Below are 25,348 nucleotides of genomic sequence, written 5' to 3' on the forward strand. Positions count from 1 at the left end.
TATTTATTGATATTTACAAAAATATAGCCTCAAATCTTGATACACAATCTTTACAATGAAAAATAAATATATATACTCCATTATGAATAAAGTTTTATGAATATAAATTGACAGTGTAGAATGTTAGTCTCCAGAAATTTGTTTATAAAGATATATATTTATTATGACACAATATTGGTTATGTTTACAACACGTCTGCTCTTTACTTGGTGTATTGAATGACTAACTAAATGACACTATGCGCATGCGTTTGTACTCTTGAGACCGAAATTAATATATTCATAATAATAAATAATGTGTTACATCGGCGCGCGCAACTTCGTCACACGCTAAAAATACACTCTGATCTGTTTTCCCAAACGCGCCTAAAGAAGTATAACTTCAAAAAAACCTTTTCGGGAATTCCATTTAAAAAAAATTCAAAAAAAAATACTTAGTGCACATTCTAAAAATGCATTCTTGATTTAGTCTACATCGCCGAATGGTTTTCCATGTTTGGCGATTACTTTGGCTACTTCAAAGCTAGCAGCAACAGTATTGGAACTAATACTTATAAACTTATTTAAAACACTACTTGATTGTAGATTTACTATTACTAGCTCCACCAAGTTTTTGTTTCTTATTTGGTACAGCTATTTTTGTGGGTAGCATTGAAATTGTTTGTTACTGTATTAATTAGTTTGGGTCTTTACGCACAACTTGACTTGCTCTGATCAGATGAGTCGTTCTCTCGCTACAGTGGTTTCAAGCATTGCAAACAGATCAAAAACAGAAGTTCGCTATTATATATTCTATATTAAGCGTACCTAATGCTTATTCTTGAAGAGTAATCACCTGCTAGTTTTTATACAATGTGATCTGTCATATTTATGCATGAATTTCGTCGTTTCCGTTTGCGCATCGTAATTATTTTTTAATATTATATTAATATATGTATTTATTTGTAAAACTTTGTCGTATTTTTTTTTTAAATTAATACATATAGGTAGTTATTTATCTTTAAAATGAAACATTCGCGTGCCATCCTAAATCATCTTGCGTGCCACTAGTGGCACGCGTGCTATAGGTTCGCCATCCCTGAAGTAGGCACTTGTGCCGTTGTTCCGTCGCAACACACGTGTATTTCTCTACGTATTTAATTAATCTTTACCAGCCTCAAAACGGCAATCGTCCAGGTATCCAGATGACGTTGCTTCGATATTGGATATTACATTTTAAATCTTGAATTATTCGTTGTATCAAAATTTAGTTTATTAAATTATTAGTTAGTGCAAGTACGTTATAAATAAAATTTGGAGAGATCCTGACATCAGTTATTAATCGACGTAAATTAACACTTTAATTAAAAAAACACAAAAGCCGACTGCCAAAAATATAGTAATTTGTGAATCGCTTCAAAAATGGGTACTGTTCGGTTATCAGGAATACAGCGGAAACAGATTTTGAAAATACCCGATATACTGGGTTATTTGTTAGTTTGGGTTAGGTTAGGTGGTTAGGTTTGGTTAGGTTAACCTAACAAATAATCCAGTTTATCGGCTATTTTCAAAATGTATTTTCCGATGTATTCCTGATAACCGAACAGTACCCAAAAATGTACCTACTACTTAATCTCGTCGTAATTAGATGGGACGCACGTGGCTCAATTGATACATCATATCGGCGTGAATTCAATGGACGTTTCCAATTATTTCTAGTAGTTGTATATTTTAAGTCTAGGTGTTTTAAAATTATTTATATGACGTATTAAATGGATGATGAGTTAACTGTAATGTAACAATATTATCATGAACTCAAAAATACCGCCTGGTGGCGGGTTCTCTATCTATCAAAATGTAACCCGAAGAAGGAGGTGACAGTTTTTATGGTAACAAGTTATACCTATATAATTTAAAAAAAAAAGAATGTTTTTGGCCTTATTGGTCGTTCCCTCATGGCTGGGGATCATGACCACCTTTGAAGGTCTCATCTTTTGAGTGACCAAGACTATCCATTCATTCCGATCCTCTGCTTCTCATAGTCAGCCCCTTCACTTGGATGCTCCAGCGCGCCGACGTTCTTCCTCTGCTTCGCCTTCTCTGGAGGTCACTCAAAACCACCGGTCTCACCAGTCATTAGAATTAAAAGGACTTATTAGCGCGGATCTTACGTTATATTATTTGTAAATACTCACTGCCAATAATATGGAGCCTGCTTAAAATATTTCCTCCACATCTGTATTGAAATTTTCCTTTGTTGTCGAGTTTATAAATTGCTGTGTGCCAAGGAAATTCCCCCTTTTTTGCATATTTATCATTACCATCATATTTCACTATGTGAGAGTGGTATATTGGTCTTCCGCATACTATAAACACGTATTGAAATATTATATGAAAACATCATTATTGTTATTATTGTAATAAGTAAAAAATATTATGTATATTATACTTAATACGATTATCTAAAACACTCTGCATATTTGGAATTAATATTGTTTCCATCGGTCAAATCTATTTATGAATATTAAAATAAATAATATTGCTTACTGTATATCAAATATAATTATGAAACAACATGCAAAATTTAAGGGCCCACATGCTACACATAGATCAAAATCGAGTTTTTATGTTATTTTCAGAGCATTATCCTGGAAATTCCTTAAACGTTGTAGATAATCTATTTATATAATTTTAAAGCTTTATTAGCCTTTATCTTTATTTTAAACATTTGATACCCTGCACAAAGTATTTTTATTACATAAAATAGTATTCTTTTACACCTCTCGATCTAATGTTTTAGAATATAGTCATATTTCGGTACATACATGTGCAGTGGTGTTAAGATTTTTTAGATCTATTAATTTTTAAACGCATTTATAAAACCATCAGTAAATATTGTGTACTATTTAAATAATATAAATATTTACGATAAAAAATTATATTTATAATCTCTGTGATCCCAAATTTGACAGGTTCTAAAGATTTTGATTATTAGCTATGTCTTTGATCATTCAAATGCGTTAAACATCCTACGAATAATGATTGTTTTATAATAATTATTGACTTAAGAATAAGGTACTAATTTTTGGAAATACGCCATTTCTATTGGCATTTCCCAGTGGTTCCTACAACATACGGCCGTAGCCATAAATTGACAAACTATAACTGAAGAGTTCAGCATATGGATGTACTGAAATATGACTTTATTCTAAAACATTAGAGCGAGAGGTTTAAAAGAATACTATTTTATGTAACAAAAATTCTTTATGCAGTCATCAAATGTTTAAAATAAATATAAAGTATAATAAGGCTTCAAAATGATATAAATAGATTATCTACAACGTTTAAGGAGTGTCCAGGATCATGGTTTGAAAATACAATAAAAACTCAATTTTGACCTACGACGAGCATGTGGGCCGTTAAGTAAATAGTTTTGACGAGCTTATACAAAAGTGACTAAAACCGTCAACGTGTTTGTGGAACCATCACCGATGTACTCTAATTAATAATCAAAAAAGATTATTACTGCAGAGTTGAATAAATAAAATATGAATTCATAAATCTTCGGTCCGTCACCCATTCGATTTAGAAGTGTCGGAACGTGGAGGGAAGGAGATTAACGGCCGGATGTGCAAATACGAAACAGTTAATCACCAAAATTTAAAAAAAATAATCAAACCGTCCGCAAATGAGGAACTAAAAATAGAACATTGAAACCCGAGTCTTGCTAAGAAAAAATGGGACTGCATGGGCATGGATTGCCATGTGGCATTTTTTCACCATGTCCGTACATTTTGAAATTATACAAAAATTCACTGTATACTATAATATAAGATAGCCTGGGTTATCGTACTTGCAGTGCATTTCGGAATGGTTTGGTCCCAAGATCCATCTTTGCAAACCAAAGTTAACAATCGTTCATTGGAGTAGTGACCAACTTCGCATGTTGGTGTGGCTAATGATCCAGAAGGAACGGGTACATCGCAACCAATTACTTGATCCTCTTTGGACAATGGGTTAGAACAATTAAACTTGACGGTGAGACTCTGAAGAGAGTCGCACATTTCTGAAACAAAACAATAATAATATTTACTATAATACTTGGAGCAATCTGTAAGAAGAGAGTAGGGCGGCACAGATTTGGACTTTATGATGATCCAAAGACTTCGCTGGGTGGGATAATATCGTCTCTATTCTGGCAGAACACACTAACTGGAGAATACTAGTTTTGAGTAATTTGGCTTTGAAGTTGTTAAAATGTTTGAAATGCTCTATAATGTGAGTTTATTAAGTAATCGTAAAAAGGATGACTTTAAAATAAAGACTGTTTATTTATTAAGAAGGTTTCCAGACGGCAAAGTTTGAAATAAGGAACATTTCGGTATAACTAACTCAATATGTCATTTTTTCGAATTAGTGTCTTCTGTCAGAACAGTGACGATATATAAAAAGGATGAACGATAGGCATACCAGAAGACTTCAACTCTAGGGGCTGGGCGGAATGGAAATGGACATTCAGACTCTTTGTGTGTCCAACAAACATTCCAAGGCAAGGGGGGATAGTAGAGAAGAGTTATGTTGGAGGTGGCCGGGGCCTACATCGGCCAGTGGCAAAGGGTGGAGGTAGGCTGTTAATATTCAACCTAAATAGTGCACATTAAGGTTCGTCAGTTATTCGTATTTGGTTTTATTGAACTAATACTACAATTATTTACAAATGGTGTTGGATAGTTTTTAAAATTCAATTAAACCCTGCGAAAACCAAGTCATATTAGATAATAGTCGAAAAATACTCGTGTATCTATAAAATATTTAAAATTATGCTAATAAATCATACATTACTTTGGATATTTTATAGATAGAGTAATATTTTTTATCTATAGTTTGGTTTAGGCAGGACTTTAAATGACATGAATTTTAAAATTTGAACCAACAATATTTGTAATAATATGTACAACGAAAACAAATATGTATGAATGAAAAACTGTGCATAATTTTGTTGTATCGCCAAAAATATACCAAAACTATTATGGTTTGGTTTAGACAGGGTTTAATTGATTTTTAAAAACTAACCAAAACCATCTGTAAATAATTGTAGCCTTAGTTCAATTAAAACAAATAGGTATGACTAACAAAGTTTAATGAGCACTATTTATGGCGGACCTTAAACAGCATACCTCCACACCCTTTGCTACTGATATCGGCCATTAATGGTAATACTATTTAGCGGTTGAATTGTATATACGATGACTAGTTAGTGCTGTGTGGATTTTTTTACGTGGGTATTATAAGTATTATACCTACTTAAATATATTTTATTTAACGTTATGAAAATTATTGGTGAATTTTACTATTTTTTGATGTGTAGGTACAGATTTTTACCAATGTAATATTTTGTTGTGTTCTCAATAATGTGTATTTTTTTCGATATTATATGCGATGTGTGGAAGTTCCTATCGTGAATAACTGACGTTATGTAAGTGACCGTAGGGTTTGAAGCGGTCATAAGGGTGAGTTGATTATTTAGGCCGTCTTAAAGTATACCTAGCTTTGTATTCCCAGAGAATGGGACAACTGGGCGCCAGGATAATTATTGGGCGCCGCATTGTTGAATGAAATAAATAGACGTTTTTTACAGAAAGTAGTAAGAGTTTTAATCAGTTTCTATTATTTTACAACTTAGTAGTTTTAATTAATTTTGCTTTTAACATAATGTTTTTTTTTTATTGCGGATTGAGAATTATCATGCCTAAGGCTTTATATAAAAATAAAAGAACTTTCGTCTCGTTGGAACTTCAACATAATATACATAATTAAATCATTATTTACGTGTGCGTGTTGAAAATTCTCCCCAAGTATTAAATAATAATAAAGGTAATAATATAAATATAAATATTAAATAATATTTTAAAAGTACCTATAATTCACGAACGTCTATTTATTTTCCAATTTCATTGTGGCGTGGCGCCCAGTTATCCCAGCGCCAGATCATCCTAGACCCGCTTTTCAGCCTAGACCAGGGGTCGCCAGTTTGTCAAGTGAGAAGGGCCAAATTGTCAAGGAAACAGGATAACAAAGGTACCAGAGAGCCGCATATATGTAATATAGATATGTATATGGATTTTTAGGGGGGGAAAAGTTCAAGATTTTTTTTATTAAAAAAGTTAATATAGGACGGTGGCCATGCAACGCTTTTGATAGCTTTACTATATGTGGCAAATAGCTACATATTTTTAATTGAATACATGATTGTAAATTTTCATCCGTTATTCTGCTTCTAAGTTTATTTTTTAATTTGTTCATAGATGAGAATGTTTGTTCGCATATATAATAAATATGTCGAGCCAAAGATTGTGAGAATACCAAAAGCTAGTTTTTTTAACGCGTCATATATGTTTCAGGCAAACTATTTTATGTATCAAATATTATTGTTTCTATTTTATGCAGTTCTTTTATGGCTGTCCACTTGTGTTGAGAAATCAAATTGGATTTCTCTCTTTCGAGTTCTTCCAAGCGGCTGGTCATATTTGTGAATTGGTTGCTCCACAGTTCCTTGCTTTTTAAGTATATTAACTGCATCTGGAGCAGAACCAGACGTACGAGTCTTAGTTTGTTCGGCGGCTCTATCTCATAAACGCATAAGTTTTATGGCTGCTTGATATGAGGTAAAATTGGAGTTTATATCTAAAGAGCCGCAAACGTATATGCAAAGAGCCGTTTCTGCCGATTCCTGGCCTAGACGGTTCATACGATTTTTTGAGGTGTGTGTAGATTATCGGTAGCCTTACTGAATTTTCTATTAGACATAAGTTAGCAGAGATATTTAATTATATACCTACGTATTTTTGCTGACAAATGTCGTTCAGGCCGTATAAGCAACCAATCATAGCCGAGCGATGCCGACCTTATACTGAACCCTATTTTGAAGCAGTTCGTCTATGACTGTCATTATTATTGTTACATTATTTACAGAATTGCAGAAAAACGGCCTGGACGCAGACTGTCGTAGCATAATTATTATACGTGATGTAAAGTATGCCATCTTTGCTAATGTTGAGGTGTATTTCCCTGTTGTTCACAACCTTATAATATATGAAAAGCTTCATTTGATAAATGTAGAGTAAAAAAGCCAAGTAAGGTTTTCTTTACCGAAGTGATAAATCGTCACCCGATCGTAAATTAAATATTAAACTATGGTTGAGCCAAATTGTGGTCGCATTCATCCTTAGTCCTACCCTACTCAAATCCCCTTATTTAGTAGTGTTACAAGACCAGACGATCAGCAATTAGTGGTCAAAGAAGAATGTAATTGCGAACAATAGTTCAGTTACTCCAAAACCGCCGAGCGCGTAAGGCTTGCTAAAGCTGTCGAGCTATATCTGATACGATACGAACGTTAGATAAAGAGTGATTCGAGAGTTAGTTAAAGACACTGGTGCGTAAGCCTGTTATCGTTAAACCACAGTTATTGATTAATTCAATCCTACATACATATCTATTATCATCAATCATAAAACTCATCATCATTTATCAACCACAATATCATCCATAAACAGTGCACCGTCAAGTGCCGCGCACCGGGTAACCCAAACAAACAATACCGCGCGAGTGACAATGCAACCAGATCACGGAGCCATCAAAAATCATCATAAAGGTCAATGTCTGACATTCTGTTAAATCGCCCCCACCCCTAGATCCGGAATCCACATCACCTTCAAAATAATATACAGTCCACTGCATAAAGCGCCACCAAGCTATTCATAATAATAATAATGGTGAAATATCTCACTCAAACAGGTCCCGAGGTCCGACATCCAATTATTGGTGTTAGCATCGCAAACGTTTATTTCAGAGGTAGAACTGTATCCAGATAAACATTTCAAGGAAATTGATGATTTTGGTGGCACAATATCTCCTGGCATCATTTTTTCCATAGTTAGTGCAGTAAATCTACCATTTGGTGGATGGTTCGGTATCACACAGCCTTCACTGAAAATTTGAATGTTGGTTCAGTTCACATAATAAATTAATTAATCACTAACCCCTCCCCTCGATTGCCATTGCTGGACGACTTTTTTATGCTGGTCCTTGTAATAATATCATGTTCATTGATATTCATCAACTATTAGTTTGAAGTTTTCAGCTTTCTATATTTTGTATTTTGGTATTCATACAATAAAATATAATTAAGTAAATTTACCACATTTTATTTTATATTTTATGAAATTAGAACTTTGTTGTTGTGCTTCGTGCTAGCACCTGTTTTTATGCTTATGCCGGTTACATACACACTCCGTACTTAATAGTGACCGTAAAGACCGCGGAGCATTTATTACTATTTAATTACCACATTTAAATAACATGTTAATTAAATCGAATGGCCAATTAATGAGAACACAATAGGTGTGCCGTGTGGCGTTTTAATGAAGTCACAAAATTAATTAAATAACTCGATACCAGATTCGCTTTTATGCAAAAGTATGAGGAAATGTTCAAATTTAATATTCTTAACTCCATTTAACATGTAGGCGGAATCAGCGTCTCCAAATTTACAAATGGAGCTAATAGAACTGCAATCAAGCATAGAGTTAAAGTGGATGTTCGAAGGGAATAAGCTTGAGTTTTATCAGAAAGTTAAATTTCCAAACTTAGAACGACTGTCAATGTGCATTACAGCAGCATTTGTGACTACATATCGCTGCGAATCGTTCTTTTCGAAATTAAATGTAGTAAAAACGAAGTGTAGCAGCAAGTTGCTTTATGAAAACACGACCAATCAACTGCGATGCGCGCCGGCTAAATTACCAGTCAATATAAAAAAGATATCAAACAATATACAAAAACAAGTGTCTCATTAATTATAAGGTAATAAAATATTTTGAATAAGTTCTTGGTTTTTGTGAAGTTATAGGTACTTCTTTTGGCGTGTTTGGGAAAACAGATCAGAGTGTATTTTTCTCGTGTGACCGGCCGCGATGTAACACATAATTTTTATAATTTATATTGCATTCCTTTGTTAATGGGGAATTTACACGACCGTTTGTAGAGATTCACGCATGCTGTGGCATCACTGTATATACGGTTCAATATGTTTATGTAGCGTCTGGAAATTCCTTGGTTGCTAAGGGCGTCTATAATTGAGAATTTTTTTTGATGGAATCAAACGCCTTTTCATAGTCTATAAAACCAAGATATAATGGCAGTTTGTATTCCTGGTAACGCTCTATGATTTCCCTGATGACCTGTATATGATCCATAATACTGTAGCCTCTTCTGAATCCGGCTTGCTCTCTTGGTTGGTTCTCGTCTAGAACTGTTTCGAGACGGTTTGGTGATACCATTTCACCTAAACTATTCACCGCTACTCTTGAGGACTTATTTAGGAAACTTGATTGGGAGGAAAAAGGTGTTCCAATTAATGGAGAGCACCTCAGTCACCTGCGCTTTGCAGATGCTATTGTTATACTCTCACAAGACCCGAAAGACCTCCAAGGTAGAATGCAAGAACTCGCGGATGTCAGTCAAACGGTCGGTTTAAAGATAAATGTCTCAAAGACAAAAGTAATGAGAACTGTTTTTCGGACCCTGCGATTATCTGTATTTCTGGCACCCAACTCAAGCAAGTCAGCAGCTACGTATATCTCGGACAGCAGGTGTCCATAGACGGAAGCATGCACGATGAAATTGCTCGAAGAACAAAGCTGGGATGGAGTGCTTTCGGACGTCTGAATAGTATCTTCAAGAGTGACCTACCATTATGTCTTAAGCGTAGGGTGTTCAACCAATGTGTGCTACCCGTGCTCACGTATGGCTGCGAGACGTGGACCCTCAACACGAGAGATGTCCAAAGGCTAAGAGTTACGCAGCAAAGCATGGAGAGGTGCATGTTGGGCATCACGCGAAAGGACCGTAAGAGAAACGAATGGGTTAGGAAGCAGACAAGAGTACGCGATGTAATAGACGTTGCCAAACAGCTGAAATGGAGATAGGCGGGGCACATTGCTCGCCGAAAGGACGGCCGCTGGACAAATGCCGTCATCCAATGGTACCCAAGGGGTACGAAACGGCCACAGGGTCGCCCTAAAAGCCGCTGGATTGACGAACTGGTAAAGTTCGGCGGAAATACATGGCAGCGAACGACACAGGACCGAGAGAGTTGGAGAAAGCTTGGGGAGGCCTTCATCCAGCAGTGGATGGACCGCGGCTGATGATGATGATGATATTGCATTCGGGGTGCGTAATACTAGTCGATTGATTTATTATTTATTTTATTTCTGTTCAACACTCCAGCAACTTCGTATTTTTTCGGAAAGATTCGGGTTGTTCGTGGAGTTTCTAGTCGCTTAATATAATTATTTAATTTAATTTTCATAATGCCTTCAACAAATACAGAGAGATGTAAAAAATATCGCGAGCGTAATCAAGCAGAGAAAAGAAAAACAACAGCAGAGCGTGTTTGAGCTCACAGGCTGCGTCAAAAAATAATAATTGTAGAAAATAAAACTTCACAAAAAGAGAAAAATCGGTAAGTGGTCCTTCTAGTATTATTTGTTTTGCTATATGTGTGGCCCACTTAAGCTCAGTAATATTTTTTTTGGCCCACCAAACGATTTGGGTTGGGCACCCCTGTTCTAGTTTATTCCATCTCACTCTAGCTCATATCACTAAGCCCTTCTGAAAACTTTCTTTATATATTTCTAATGTTGTTATAGATTGTATAATATGTTCAATAAAGGTTTAAAAAAAATCATATTATAGTGTGTAGGTTTTATTCATTGAATAAAAAATATTTTAATTAAAGAGATTTACTATTCAAAAAATCGTTTTTTCCCGGGATATCGGTAATTTTCTTGTAACAATTAATATTATAACAATTCCTAGATCGTGGTAACCTCACGTGTAGATTTTTTTTCATGTAGATCATTGATAAACTATAAACTTTTCTGAAATCAAAAATAACACATTTTTGAGCACGAGAAAGAATATGGCCATCCATGGTAGGTACGACTTTTTTATCTTTAGTGACATTTTGCTTACGAAGACATTTTTCAGCCATCTGGATCGATAAGGTCGATATCAATTATTTTACTACGTTGAATATTATTATGAGGTTGCCAATATTTTTATATAATTGAATACTCACATAATCTTGTGTCGTGTATTCAAAACTGTAGATTGTGTTACTGGAATAACTGAAAAAAAAACAAAACAATCAACAGGTGTAAGCCAGTAGGTACTGCCAACAAGGTAGGTACATAATCTATCTCTCGGTACTAGAGGTACGACAAAAATATTGAGTACATATAATATTCTTCACTTATTTAATTCATCGGACATAAAAAAATACTTCCGTTGCAACCTTCCTGAGTAGATAATGTTTTAATACAGAATTAAGCAATCTTCCAATCATGAATGGTTAAGCTGCGCTGTAATCTCGTACAGGGTATGTTTTCGTCAAATTTTTTACCCTCATGGACAGGGAACTGTGGGTTCTGTGGTCATGGATTTTCCAATAAAAACAGCTGAGAATTTATCAAAAATATTTTATGTATATATATATAAATGAATGTTTGTTTGTTTGTTTGTCTGTCCCGTATGCGTTTCATTCGATTGCGATTAAGCTTTGGTGAGTTGTTGCGCGCACACCCGCAAAGGTTTCTGAATTAGTATATATATATATTATATTATATTATATTATGTTATGTTATGTTATGTTATATTATATTGTATTGTATTGTATTGTATTGTATTGTATTGTATTGTATTGTATTGTATTGTATTGTATTGTATTGTATTGTATTGTATTGTATTGTATTGTATTGTATTGTATTGTATTGTATTGTATTGTATTGTATTGTATTGAATTGTATTGTATTGTATTGTATTGTATTGTATTGTATTGTGTTGTATTGTATTGTATTGTATTGTTACATTACATTACATTACGTTACGTTACGTTACGTTACGTTACGTAACGTAACGTAACGTAACGTAACGTAATGTAATGTAATGTAACAATACAATACAATACAATACAATACAATACAATACAATACAATACAATATAACATAACATAATATAATATAATATAATATAATATAATATAATATAATATAATATAATATAATATAATATAATATAATATAATATAATATAATATAATATAATATAATATAATATAATATAATATAATATAATATAATATAATATAATATAATATAATATAATATAATATAATATAATATAATATAATATAATATAATATAATATAATATAATATAATATAATATAATATAATATAATATAATATAATATAATATAATATAATATAATATAATATAATATAATATAATATAATATAATATAATATAATATAATATAATATAATATAATATAATATAATATAATATAATATAATATAATATAATATAATATAATATAATATAATATAATATAATATAATATAATATAATATAATATAATACATAGCAGACATATCCAATACGTCGATCGCACCTCACAGGAATTGAGTCGTGACAATGTAAAAAGTGTGTACCATATCACTTGATTCATATTGAATTACTTACGGCCTGTCATAGAAGTGAGAGGAAAAGAATATATTTATGAATCCCCGCGTTTAAGCCTCAAAAGAAAACCAACATATATCATTTTTATGTTGAATAGGAAATTGAATATTCACACACTAGTATAAACTTAGGAACATAAGAGTTTTAAAATCTATTCACGTCATTGAAGACGCGATTTCCAGGTAAACATAATATGATTTCTCTAAAATTAAGAAATGTAATAATCAAGTGTAAACCACAAGGAAAGAACTAAAGTAAGGCACAAAACGATCTTTCAACGACGAGGTTCATGAGATTGGAGATTGGTAGTATTTATTACACATTGGTAATGAGTCACTTCAATGAAAATAGAAAACTTTGCGTCAATTAGATATTAAAGTCATACATAACATGATTACTTGAAAAATGCTTTAAAAATGCTGCAAAAAATGAGTTCTCCAACTAGAGTCATATATTATGTTTTTAGTCAGTCATTCATCATAAACGATGCATATCGGATATTTTAATTCATTTCGAACTTCTTTTAACCTGCATCTCTAATATTGTAAACATTTATTAAAAAATATTCATGTCAAAGAATCAACACAACAGGTATATCACTTATAGCACTAATTTAGTACCTATATATATTAAGCCTACCTTCGCATATCGGAAAGTCTTTGACCCAATCACCGGTAAACTCATCACAGACATTATTTTCAAAGTCTGAAGAAGCAAAACCATCGTCACATCTTAAAGTCATCTGTGATTTATGACCCACCCCTTCTCCGGGGGCCGCATTCCTCAATCCAATGAGCACGAATTTTCCATTTGGAGGATTATTTGGCATCGTACAGCCTTCCCTAAAATATAACAATAGTATTTAATAAATTATAAGGTAAACTTTCCATCGGGATTAATACAGTCAGATTTCGTTATGCGACCCGGACGAGTTGTTTCCGATGAGGTGGTTTGCATTTAATCAGATTGACTGAAAAATAGTTTGATACATAAATCCGTGCAGTAGTACGTCAATAAATACGTCGATAAACCTAAAACCACCAACGTTCATAGCATTGTTCTTTATCTGTGGAATATTATGAACCAAATACAACTATGCACCGAATAAATATAAACGCATTTCATTGTGTTGTAGAGATGAGAAAACTGGTCGATTTTGAAGACTAAGTATACTTACTACCAGTATAAAAAAAATATTAGTATATAAGCTTGTTCCAAAATACTTACTAGTATTTGGAATACTACTCGTATATAGAGCGTTTGGCGTGCGTAAAAGTTTCATACTCAACTGAAATTAAAACCAACTCCATATTAGTATTTGAAATATGTATCGGCTCAGGGAACTCAGACTGTGTATCGGCTTCTAAAAATACGCTATGCTCCGCTTGTCGAATAGTCCCATTTATTATAAAATCTTAAACACATTTTAAATTTATGAATTGTTTTTATGTTAGGCTACAATATTCTTGTTAACAAAAATTATTAACAGTGATTTTTTTTTAATTTTAAACATGTTTTGAGCGGTCATATAACAAGCCTAAGCCTGTGCGACATCTCACCACTGTGCTGCGACACAAAATTTATGACCTATTATTCATACATTCGAACACAATAGACTAATAAATTAAAATATACCTATATTCAAGTGGTATTTCGTTCGTGCGCATTTTGATGTCAATAGTGTTGAAAGTCTATCAACTGGCGAGTGCACAGAACAGCGACTCGCGATGATATCATTACAAGTTTTTTGGAATAAGTTTATTGGGCCACACATACTGAGTATGGGTAGTTTCATCCCAAACTTGGGTACACAAACTGGTGACAGTATTTCCAACTCACCTCTATTGTGTTGCCAGTTTAGCAAAGCAATATTACTATAAATTCAATATCAATAAATTGTTTGTTTTCTCAAAGTGTGTAACTAGAATTCAATGAATGATTTGAAATTCTTCACTAATTCAACTAAAATATTTTGGATATCGATAATATACCGACTTGCGCCAAAATATTGTTTTAAAATTTCTTAATATACAGTCTGTTTAGCTCACTTGCTGTATTTTAGACAGTGATGTCTCTTGGACGTAGACAGGTCATACATTGCAAATAACGGAAGGACAGAGAATAACACAACTTTTGAATGTTGGTTACATGGAAACGAGATTTTAGCATGGATACATGCTTTTGTCTTGACCTCCCGGACGGATTCGTTACGAAAAATCGCACAGGCGTAACGAAAAATAATGTCCCAGAAGTTGCGCGGCCGCTAGATACTCTAGTCGGCCGCGAGCGGTATTAAGTGTTAACAAATTTATATCTTTAATAATTAAGCAGAGACAAGTCGTTTATTTTTGTAGTCTTGATAATGTGCACGTGCAGTTTTTATTAGGTATGTAAGGTAAGGTAAGTTCTCTTCGCCAAGGTGGTTGTCCGATATTCCTTCTGAGAATAATGTACTCTTACAATTAATAATTTAAAAAAATATATTTTCACCTTCAACACCGTTTTAGAATATTTTTTATGATAAAAGTAGAGTTGTCACTTCATAACATTACACTCCGTAATATATTTTATTAAATATATTACATATTTATTTATTACTACATATTATATTAATACATCAGTCGAAGAGGCGCATTAGTGCAGTAAAAAAGTGGAAAAAGTGCAAAGTTATAAAGCGTATACTGAATAAATAGATATATATTTATTTATTTTTTACACCCACGGTGGGAAGACGTACACATATTTTTTTTCAATTTTTGTGTGAGTCAGGGTATGGACCTAATAGGTGAAGCAAGTGGCTGACATTCATTTCTCGTAAAAAACAAAATCTGTTAATACAAACCTCTACTCTGTGTAGGCCCATATGATCCTGTTAGGACATGGTCGAATAAGTATATAGTCGTACTTATATAATTCGTTAGCAACAGATATTGGCATTTTTTTCTTTCGAATTTGGACAACCAGCATTCAGAGAATTCAGAGAAAAGTAGGCAAAGCATGTATCCATGTTTAATAATTTTAGCCGTCAGGGTTTCAGTAACCATCATCAGAGGGGCCCAGGGCGGGCGGAGTTTTATAATAAAATTATGGAAATATAGATGGTATTTTTTCTTTATATGTGACATAGATATTTATTACAGACATTTTGTGATTTTTATTGAACTTTCCTGTGTAAGATAACCGAAAAAAATAAGAATGAAGAAATACTCCAGGAGTAGACACTGCTTTCATTCTGTTACTTATTTTTCTTATATAATTCATGCATTGTTGACTGTCGTGAAATAAATAAATTTGATATTTTTTTCAGATCTTAATCGTTATCTTATTTAGAAAAGGTTGTACTGCGCGCGATTATCTGTATTTCTGGCACCCAACTCGCACCCAAGTCAGCAGCTACATCTATCTCGGACAGCAGGTGTCCATAGACGGAAGCATGCACGATGAAATTACTCGAAGAACAAAGCTGGGGTGGAGTGCTTTCGGACGTCTGAATAGTATCTTCAAGAGTGACCTACCATTATGTCTTAAGCGTAGGGTGTTCAACCAATGTGTGCTACCCGTGCTCACGTATGGCTGCGAGACGTGGACCCTCAACACGAGAGATGTCCAAAGGCTAAGAGTCACACAGCGAGGCATGGAGAGGTGCATGTTGGGCATCACGCGAAAGGACCGTAAGAGAAACGAATGGGTTAGGAAGCAGACAAGAGTACGCGATGTAATAGACGTTGCCAAACAGCTGAAATGGAGATAGGCGGGGCACATTGCTCGCCGAAAGGACGGCCGCTGGACAAATGCCGTCATCCAATGGTACCCAAGGGGTACGAAACGGCAACAGGGTCGCCCTAAAAGCCGCTGGATTGACGAACTGGTAAAGTTCGGCGGAAATACGTGACAGCGAATGACACAGGACCGAGAGATTTGGAGAAAGCTTGGGGAGGCCTTCATCCAACAGTGGATTGACCCCGGCTGATGATGATACTGCGCACACCATAGTTTTGAGCTAAAGGGATTTGATGTTTGCGTTGTAATAAGAAAAAAAATGTTTTACACATACTTGTATATGATGTCATCTATAAACTCTTTATGCATAAAGGGTCTCGTGAATGTTGAATAAGTATTTGTACTGCATTTATCATTATTTTTGCTCGCTGGAGCAGTGCTCACGATTCCTCTTAAGAACCACGTCGGAGTGTCTCTTTCAATGCTGCTAACAACCAATCCACCGCCACTATCTCCTTTGCATACTCCAATTCCTGATAAGAAGAAATAATTCATACAAAATGTATTATTATGTTTGAAGCTAGACATATTATTTTCTTGAATTATCCTATAATTTACAAACATTACTATTTTTGGAAAACTTTGTAATTACCTATGTATCGGACTAAATAATGTATTCTGTACCTTAGAGTTGAAAATCTGGAAGTCACATATTTAATATTTTGCAGGAGAGCAGTTTTAACATAGTTTATCTAATCTAGTTCAAATACTCACTCGCGTTCGGACTAAAACTCCGTGTATTGGACTTCGGCACTTTTGAAATTAATCTTTTTGCTATAGATTCACTGCTGAGCTGTTAACTAATTTTTAATTAGGACATTTAAATAACACGTTAATTATATCGATTGGCCAAGTAACTCAAACGCGCCAGTCGTGGGCTCAGCACCCAATGAGTTGGTTGTGAATTACTTAAATTGGACATCCACTCTTTCAGATCTAAAGTATAATGATAATTTGACTACCATCGTTTTAGAAGTAAATATTTTGAAAACTATGTAACATTGGACTCAACTCAAATTTTCAGCATTAGGAAAACGTGAATACACATTTAAATCTGCATACTTAACTAAAAAATGATAAAAATGTGACTTCCGCACTTTTAGCTTTAAGGTACAATGATATTGATTAACCGATTTTACCATTAGTATATCCTGCACAAAGTTTATCCCAAACAATGTATTTTGTGAACTCCGGTGGCGAATCAGACTTGCATTGATTTTTCGAAATTATGGGCATTACTGCTGTTTTTAAGACGTCAGACGCTTCTCCATTTACCTCGACAAGCCCAAATCCTACAACCTGGAACAGATACGCAAACTCTATTTCTGCAGTTGCTTATTTTTACTTCAACGTTTATAAAAAATATATCGTCACCTCAATACTACAACTAGATAACTTGATTTTTACTGTTTTTGAGATAGTTATTCAATATGATTCTACATTTCCTTCTCTACAAAATGATAAAACTAGGTAAGTTAAAATTTAATGGGAAATGTATTAATTTTGTATTTGAAAATATTGGATAACTTAATAAAATAATATATCTACAATATTTTTTCATACATTTGAACATTATTTAACTTTCATTTGACAAGCATTTTCATTAGACAAGCACAATTTTCCATTTTATTTTAAATAATGATTATAGCCTAGATTTATGTTAATCAAGTAAAGTTTAAATTTCATTTTCCCAACAATGACCAAATCAGAATGATCTAGTTGTGGTATTGAGGTGACGATAATATATTCACTCGAATGTAGTGTCAAATCAATTTATTTTCTTTATAAAAAAATCCCAGAGGCCACGAAGCACGGAGTTCAGCCAATTTGAATTGAGAGATTGTTTAGTATGTAAATGTCTGCAGTACTGTTGTTTTGTGTTGTGAAAATATGCAAAAACAATGTAATGAAGGGAAAAAACTAATGAGGTTTAAAAATATTTGCAGCCGCATGGTAAAAACCGATGAGATTAGTAACTGACTCTAGACTAGGCATTGTTTTAAATTTTGATCTTTCCTGAAAAATTTATAATACGACGTGTCACCCGATTTTTGACTTAAACTGTACAGATTTATAACATTTTGTTAATGCTAATATTGCCAAATATTTGTTATGTGGTAAGTTATTAATATACAATAATACAAACCGTTGCTTCCAATCCAGGTGAACACTGATCTTCGTCAAAATTTTTGTCAACTAAGTTCAGACAAACGGGCATTATGAGATTGGAGAAAGTTAGAGGAGTTTGTAAAATTAATATCGCCAAATCATGGCTGTAACTTGAAAGCTCTCCATCGTAATCAGGTGGAATCTCAATTCGTTTCACCTGAAACATATTCAGATGGTTAGTCCGGGTTCGTCCGAGAAAATTGTAAGCACCAAGACATTACGGAAAATGATATCGGGGTAGTATATTATCTTAATGGCACCCCGACAAAACCGCCCGGATATTACCGCCCAGACATTGCCGTCTAACCAAATGCGCCCGTACCAGTGCTTGTCAATGCCGCCCGGACAAATCCGGCCGCAAAAACCAAAAAAAAATAAATACATAAAACAAGTGCTTTTTTGGTTATTAGGATTGCGTATCAATATAAATTTACATACTTACAAAAATCAGTGTAATTTGAGATTTAATCCGTTGCAGCTGTTAGTAAAGTAATCACTTAACATCATTTGAATTCATTTTTATAGTAATGTAACTAAATACCATAACAATGAAAATATAAAAATAAATATTACGACTATAATACGGCAGCTCGACAGCTTTGGGAGCTTTCAATTTTTTTTGATATACATAATATCGTCACTGTTCTGGCAGAAGACACTAATTCGAAAAAATGACATATTGAGTTAGTTATACCAAAATGTTCCTTATTTCAAACTTTACCATCTGGAAACCTTCTTAATAAATAAACACTCTTTATTTTAAAGTCATCCTTTTTACGATTACTTTATAAACTCACATGATAGACCATTTCAAACATTTTAACAACTTTAAAGTCAAATTACTCGAAACTAGTATTCTCCAGTTAGTGTGTTCTGCCAGAACAGAGACGATATTATGTTATATTGGCGTTATTTAGATGTAATTACTCGATATTATACAATATCTCGTACTAACGCATAGGATTAGTTTAGAAATTCACTGAATTACTCTTAAAGAGATAGTACAAGTTCTAAAGATCGCACGTGCACGAGAGAGTGTCATATTCGGGATTACTGTTGTCAAAGAGAAAACTTTTAAATTAAAAAAGAATCATAATTCATAAAAATAATATATAATCATAAAAAATATGTTTACTCCAGATTTTTGAATGAAGGGATCCATAGTTTCCTCGGAATGGACGAAAGCACTATAGATTTTTCCTACAGCCGCAGTAAATAAGTTCACATCAAATGGTTGTTTGGCCTGAGCGTCATAAAAACAATGAGCAGCTGTAAAAGACCAACGAATTATCAATAAAATCAATTCATTTGTATAAAGATTGATTATAGTTGAGTTTAGGTATTGAGAAATACTATCATTTTACTTTATTATTTACGAATTCGAATTTTGACTGACTAGATGGAAATTTCCAATATTGGTTTTTTAAATCAAAGTTTTGTGCCAAATCACCTCGTCATTATTCTACCTATCTCCTGGATACTAAAAACTGAAAAAAATCGCCACGGCCCCCTAAATCAGAAAAAATAAATCCAAGGATCCCCTCCCCAAAAATTTTAGTCTTTAGTGACCAATAGTACTTTATTAAGTACAGTTTTATTAAAAATAATAGAACATTTCAAGTACTTGCTTGTAAAGCCAGATTGCATATTTTTACGTAGGTAATAAATCAATACCGGTACAATGTTTGAAATGCTAATTTGCAGGGTTTGCTCCAAGGTCTCCGTTGAAAGACACGGCCTGTGTTTATTTTTTATTACCAGTAATGGTGGCAATGCTGCTTTTGCGATTGACAGCTATTCTAGCTGTCACCTATCAAAAATTCTGAAGAACAGAAAGAAGAAGAGAAACCTTAAAGACTTCTTTCGTTAAATTCGACTTCAAGGGAATTATCTGATCAAATATCAACCAATTCTTCTTGAGCTGCCCACGTACTATGCTCATATTTTAAGGATTTAGAAAATGGTGTTCTTATGCAATTATTGTACTTTTGGTATTAATTTAAGTTTGGGAAATGTATGTTGAAAAATTGTTGTGATTCGACAATGTGATCAAGTATAACACTTTTAATCGATGTCGAGAGTGATATTTCATTGACGGTAAGACACTCTCAATCAAGCATGAAAAGATGTCAGTGCATCCTTGATTAATACATTTTAACTTCGAAGAAAGGTTTTTTAAAAAGCTTGAGGATTGATATTTAGAATTAAAATGTTAATTTGATATCTTTTCTCTGAAGAGAAAGATTCAATTCATTTACTAATCAGCCGAATATGAAGCAAAACACATCCATTTTTCATCACTAAAGTGGAAAGAAAGATCTGATTTTTGTCATGAAGAAAGAGGCGAAGTTCATTACTAAGTTATACAATCTACCTCGAGATTTTGACTAATTTGTATCAGGTATTGTCCAGTGATCATGATTTTTGTTTTTTAGAAATATTTCGCGGCGCTCCACGGACCCCTGGGGGGCCGCGCCCCCCAGTTTGAGAAGTACTGTCTTGAATGAACATAAAATATCGGATCAATTACATTTTCATGTAGATATCTTTCTGATTGATTAGGTCATTTGAGTTACGAATTAATAAATATCTCAATAAACGTTAACGAAGAAGGCCCTGAGTAATGTATGTTTTCAGAAAGTTCACTAAGAACCATCTCACTCGTTTCTGTCTTCAAAGCGTCCAAAAATTATATGGGTTACATGAAAACGTATCTTTTAAGCTACAATATCATGAATTAATTAGTCGAGATGCATGCGTATAAAAGTTAGTGTATGACTGTTTCACGGGCAGCATCATATGTCTCAAATTAGTCGTATATGGCTACTTAAGGCTATACCTTGATCGTAACAATGCGACGCGCAGATTGTGCTAATGACGCGTGCCGAACGGAACATAATTTGTCATAAAAATTCAACATGTGTCCATTTAGTGTTATGTTTATTGTTATATTAGTAATAATAATTATATTCATTGCATGTTTTCTTTTTCGAGTACAGGCATAACGTTTTTTAGTCATTTTTACACGATATCAAAATATATTCTTACGATGCTATCAAAAAAAAGATCGACATGCTCCCACCTCGAATGCCGCTCGGCGATTGGCGACAAATGCAAAATTTCGTCCCACCTATTGTAGAAAAATATTTGCCATTACACTTATGTATTTTAAAATAGCCAAGTAATCGATATGGCATGTTTATTCTAAAATGGATGTAGTGAGTGGTGGATTATCCAATAATAATAAAAATAAAATAACAAACCCTTATAAAGTGGTATCAGTCTCTCTAAATTTAATTTAACTCTTTGAGACATTATTGTTTTGTTCAGCTGACCGTTGATATTATAGTTAAACATTTAACGTACCACTTATAACGAGTGATGTACTAACGACGCTCCCTCCACACCAGTACGTTGGGACGGAATTCATGACTTTATGTCCATATGTACTATATATTGCTACGTGCCATGGGAATTCCCCTTTAACGGCATTCGTCCCGTTAATGACATTCACTGTGCCATGCGGCGTCGTTTTTCCGCATTCTGTGAAATAAAGAGTTATCTTTAATAAATATTGCATTACTTTACATGTACATGTTCACCGGAAAGCTTTACTACTTTGTTTGGTCGCTATTTTGGTAAAAATGAATTTTGATAGTTCATATTTGGAAATCGTGAAGTATAGACGTGGCAAATTTATTATGGAAACATATTCGATAAACCAATGTGTTTTAACCGTAAAGACATTTTATCAAAATCAATCATCAATTCTCTCAAGAAATGGTGATGTCGATTGGCCTCCACAGTCGCCGGATTTAGTAGCCCCGAACTTCTTTTTGTGGGGATATCTAAAGAGCAAGGTTTATGCCAACATATTAGAAACACTTCAGTGACTTAAAGAAAACATTCGTGACTAAATTAATGAAATACCGGTTGAAATGTGTGAAAAACCCGCATTTTTGAGGTTAACAGAGGCAGACATTTAGCTGACATTGTCCTCCATAAGTAATTCCCAACATTTAATAAAACATTAATTTATCACCATTAAACCACTTTGTTTTCATTTTCCATAAAGTTATACAAAATTAAAGTAGTAAACCTTCCCGGCGAGCACCCTATATTATCCGGAAATAAACAGTTATTAATTAATAGAAGGCATTAAGTATATTGGGTTAGATTGTAAATTTATACAAGACATAATGACAAAAATCTAAAAGTAGTTAATTGAAATAGCAGGAGATAAAGTAAGAAAGTATTGGAGGACATTAATTGAATCTGTATGTTACGTAAATAATAAAACAAATAAATTTAATTAAGTACTAAGTTTATTAAAGGGGTACATGCTCAGCGTAGGTCAAAATGGAGCTTTTATTGTATTTTCAAAGCATGATCATAGACATTCCTTAAACGTTGTAGATAATCTATTTATATAATTTTGAAGCCTTATTATCCATTATATTTATTTTACACATTTGATGACTGCATGAAGTATTTTTATTACATAAAATAGTATTCTTTTAAACCTCTCGCTCTAATGTTTTAGAATATAGTCATATTTCAGGACATCCATGTGCAGTGGTGTTAAGATTTTTTACATTTATTAATTTTGAAACGCATGCATGCATTGCATTTTATAGTGAAATATTTACGATAAAAAAATATATTGATAATCTCTGTGATCCCAAAGTTGACAAGAATTAGGCATTTTATTATTCAAAAAAAATAGGTAAGATTAACACATTTGAAGATAATTATAAAGATACTAATTATAAGCTATATATTTGACTATTCAAGTGTGATAAACATTCTACGAATAATGATTGCTTTATAATAATAATTATTGACTTAAGAATAAGGTAGTGTTTTTTAAAATACGCCATTTCTTTTGGCATTTCCCAGTGGTTAAGCTACAGCATACGGCCGTAGCCATAAATTGACAAACTAAAACTGAAGTAGGGAGTAAGATCATGTTAACGCGCGTGTTTGAACATGTACCTAACCGAAAAAAATCTTTTTTTTAAACGGTCACAGCCACAATAATAATACGGATTATTAGTTAATTGTAGGGTAGTAAACTTAGTAAGAAATATTTTATTTTGCTGCACAGTTGTTAGAGTTTACGCTTTATGCACTTTTTTGCACTTTTTAACACTTTTTACTACACTGATACACCTCGTTGCCTGATTACCTCGTATAAAATTTGATCAAATGATATTCACTTGTATTAATATATGTAGTGATCAATAAATAAATTCATAATTATATGTAAAAAAAAAAATAGTATATAGATGTTCTAATTTCAATACCCCGTATCTGACCTAACTATATGAGGAAAATGACTTTTTGAACAAAAAAATCGACTATCGCCCGTCGACTGCGAAATTCCCATATCTGTAGTTATTTAAAAAAAAAATGATACGGCAATTTTAGTAATTGTCCGTATCTGAATATTGCAGGAATAAACATGTAATAGCCCATATCTTGCCCATAAGCTGTCAGGAGTGTTGCATGACGTGTGTTGAATTCAGCTTCAAAATGTCACTTTCGAATTATTTAAAAGGTATTTGAATGTTTATCTCTATATAATATTATATATATATATCACATTTTATTGGATGTTATCATTATATTAGGCGTTATGTGCTTTGCTTTACCACTTTTTGCGTTACGGGTTATTGGCATGCTATGTAGTTACAACATGTGTGAACTATTAACAATGAAGTTAAGTGCCCTCCACCAACCCGCCCCGCACCACGCTCGGTCTTAATCGAGCGTATAACGGGACCCATCAATTGGTAATGTGAAGCATCTGAAATCAATTGGACTGGGAGTGTCCTGGGAAGATGATGCCCAAGACTTAGGTTGCTAGGCTCAGAGTGAGCTCTGACTGAGTTTACTTTAATGCAAAGTGCCAGGGAGAGAAACAGTACATGGGAATTACGAAAAAGAAAATGAAGTTACGTTGGGTATAAATTAAAAAGAACGAAGCTAATCATACGGGCAGCAAAATTTATATGAAGAGATCTTTACGCCCGCAGTAAGACGCCGCAAATTTTTTAAAAGCGCCTTAAATAATTGGCCTTTGTAGTAACCAGGTTGGACGGGCCGATGGGCCCAACAGCTGGTTGGACCGACTTGAGTATTTCCTCCCGTTCGGAGCACATTCTCAGACATACCAAGAGGATGTGGTTGGTATCCCGCATTTCCCCTCCGCATGGACATGTCGGACGGTTTACAATTCCAAGCTCAAAGAGCTTGCCAGTGAATCCACCGTGTCCAGTCAAAATTGACTGGTGTAATGGTCTGGAGTCAGATATCTGGTTATGGTATGGTATTTGGCGAATGGAGTCGCCACTTTGTGTCTGGAAAAAACGTGTATGTGTGCCGGCCCTTGGTCGATTCGTCCCACTTTCGCTGCCAGGGCGAACTATTAACAGTCAGATATGGGATATTAAATATTTAGTTTTTTTAGCTTCCTGCACAATTTGTAAAAAGTCACTTACGGGATATTAACATTAGGCCATCGATATATTGCATCATTATTACTGGAGTGCAAAGTTATGCGTCAATTACATTGAGCTACTTTATAATCTGCCTGTAAAGTCTGCGTCTGCGCAGTAGAGCCCTCCCGGTAAAAAACGAACTACGTTCTGTCAAAATAGTCGCTAGCTTGCTGGCTTCTCAGCGAATGGAAAGTTTTGTATGTCATCATCACAATCACAGTGCTGAAGAGCTCGCTTTTTAATTCGCCAACAAACAGCTCGTAGAGTAGCTCAATGTAATTGACGCATTATGAAGCGTATTCTCTAAGGATTCGTGAAGCCGTGGCCTTT

At 33.8% G+C, this 25,348-nt stretch overlaps 1 protein-coding gene across 2 annotated transcripts in view; it reads right to left on the minus strand.

The window, feature by feature from the left end:
- Positions 1–25,348, minus strand: part of LOC147077700 (uncharacterized) — a 51,954-nt gene that overhangs the window by 9,456 nt on the left and 17,150 nt on the right. For both annotated transcript variants that reach the window (XM_085960675.1, XM_085960674.1), the window contains 10 exons: positions 21,882–22,058; positions 19,651–19,784; positions 18,493–18,672; positions 17,486–17,645; positions 16,621–16,819; positions 13,206–13,408; positions 11,122–11,170; positions 7,768–7,967; positions 3,832–4,044; positions 2,174–2,344 (listed from right to left, as the gene is read on the minus strand). In XM_085960675.1, the coding sequence (XP_085816801.1) occupies positions 2,174–2,344; positions 3,832–4,044; positions 7,768–7,967; positions 11,122–11,170; positions 13,206–13,408; positions 16,621–16,819; positions 17,486–17,645; positions 18,493–18,672; positions 19,651–19,784; positions 21,882–22,058 (1,686 nt within the window). The remainder of the gene's footprint in view (positions 1–2,173; positions 2,345–3,831; positions 4,045–7,767; positions 7,968–11,121; positions 11,171–13,205; positions 13,409–16,620; positions 16,820–17,485; positions 17,646–18,492; positions 18,673–19,650; positions 19,785–21,881; positions 22,059–25,348) is intronic.

Source organism: Rhyacophila brunnea, unplaced genomic scaffold (assembly GCF_057557595.1).
Source record: "Rhyacophila brunnea isolate RB1 unplaced genomic scaffold, BYU_Rbru_1.0 scaffold_12, whole genome shotgun sequence".
Lineage (NCBI taxonomy): Eukaryota > Metazoa > Arthropoda > Insecta > Trichoptera > Rhyacophilidae > Rhyacophila > Rhyacophila brunnea.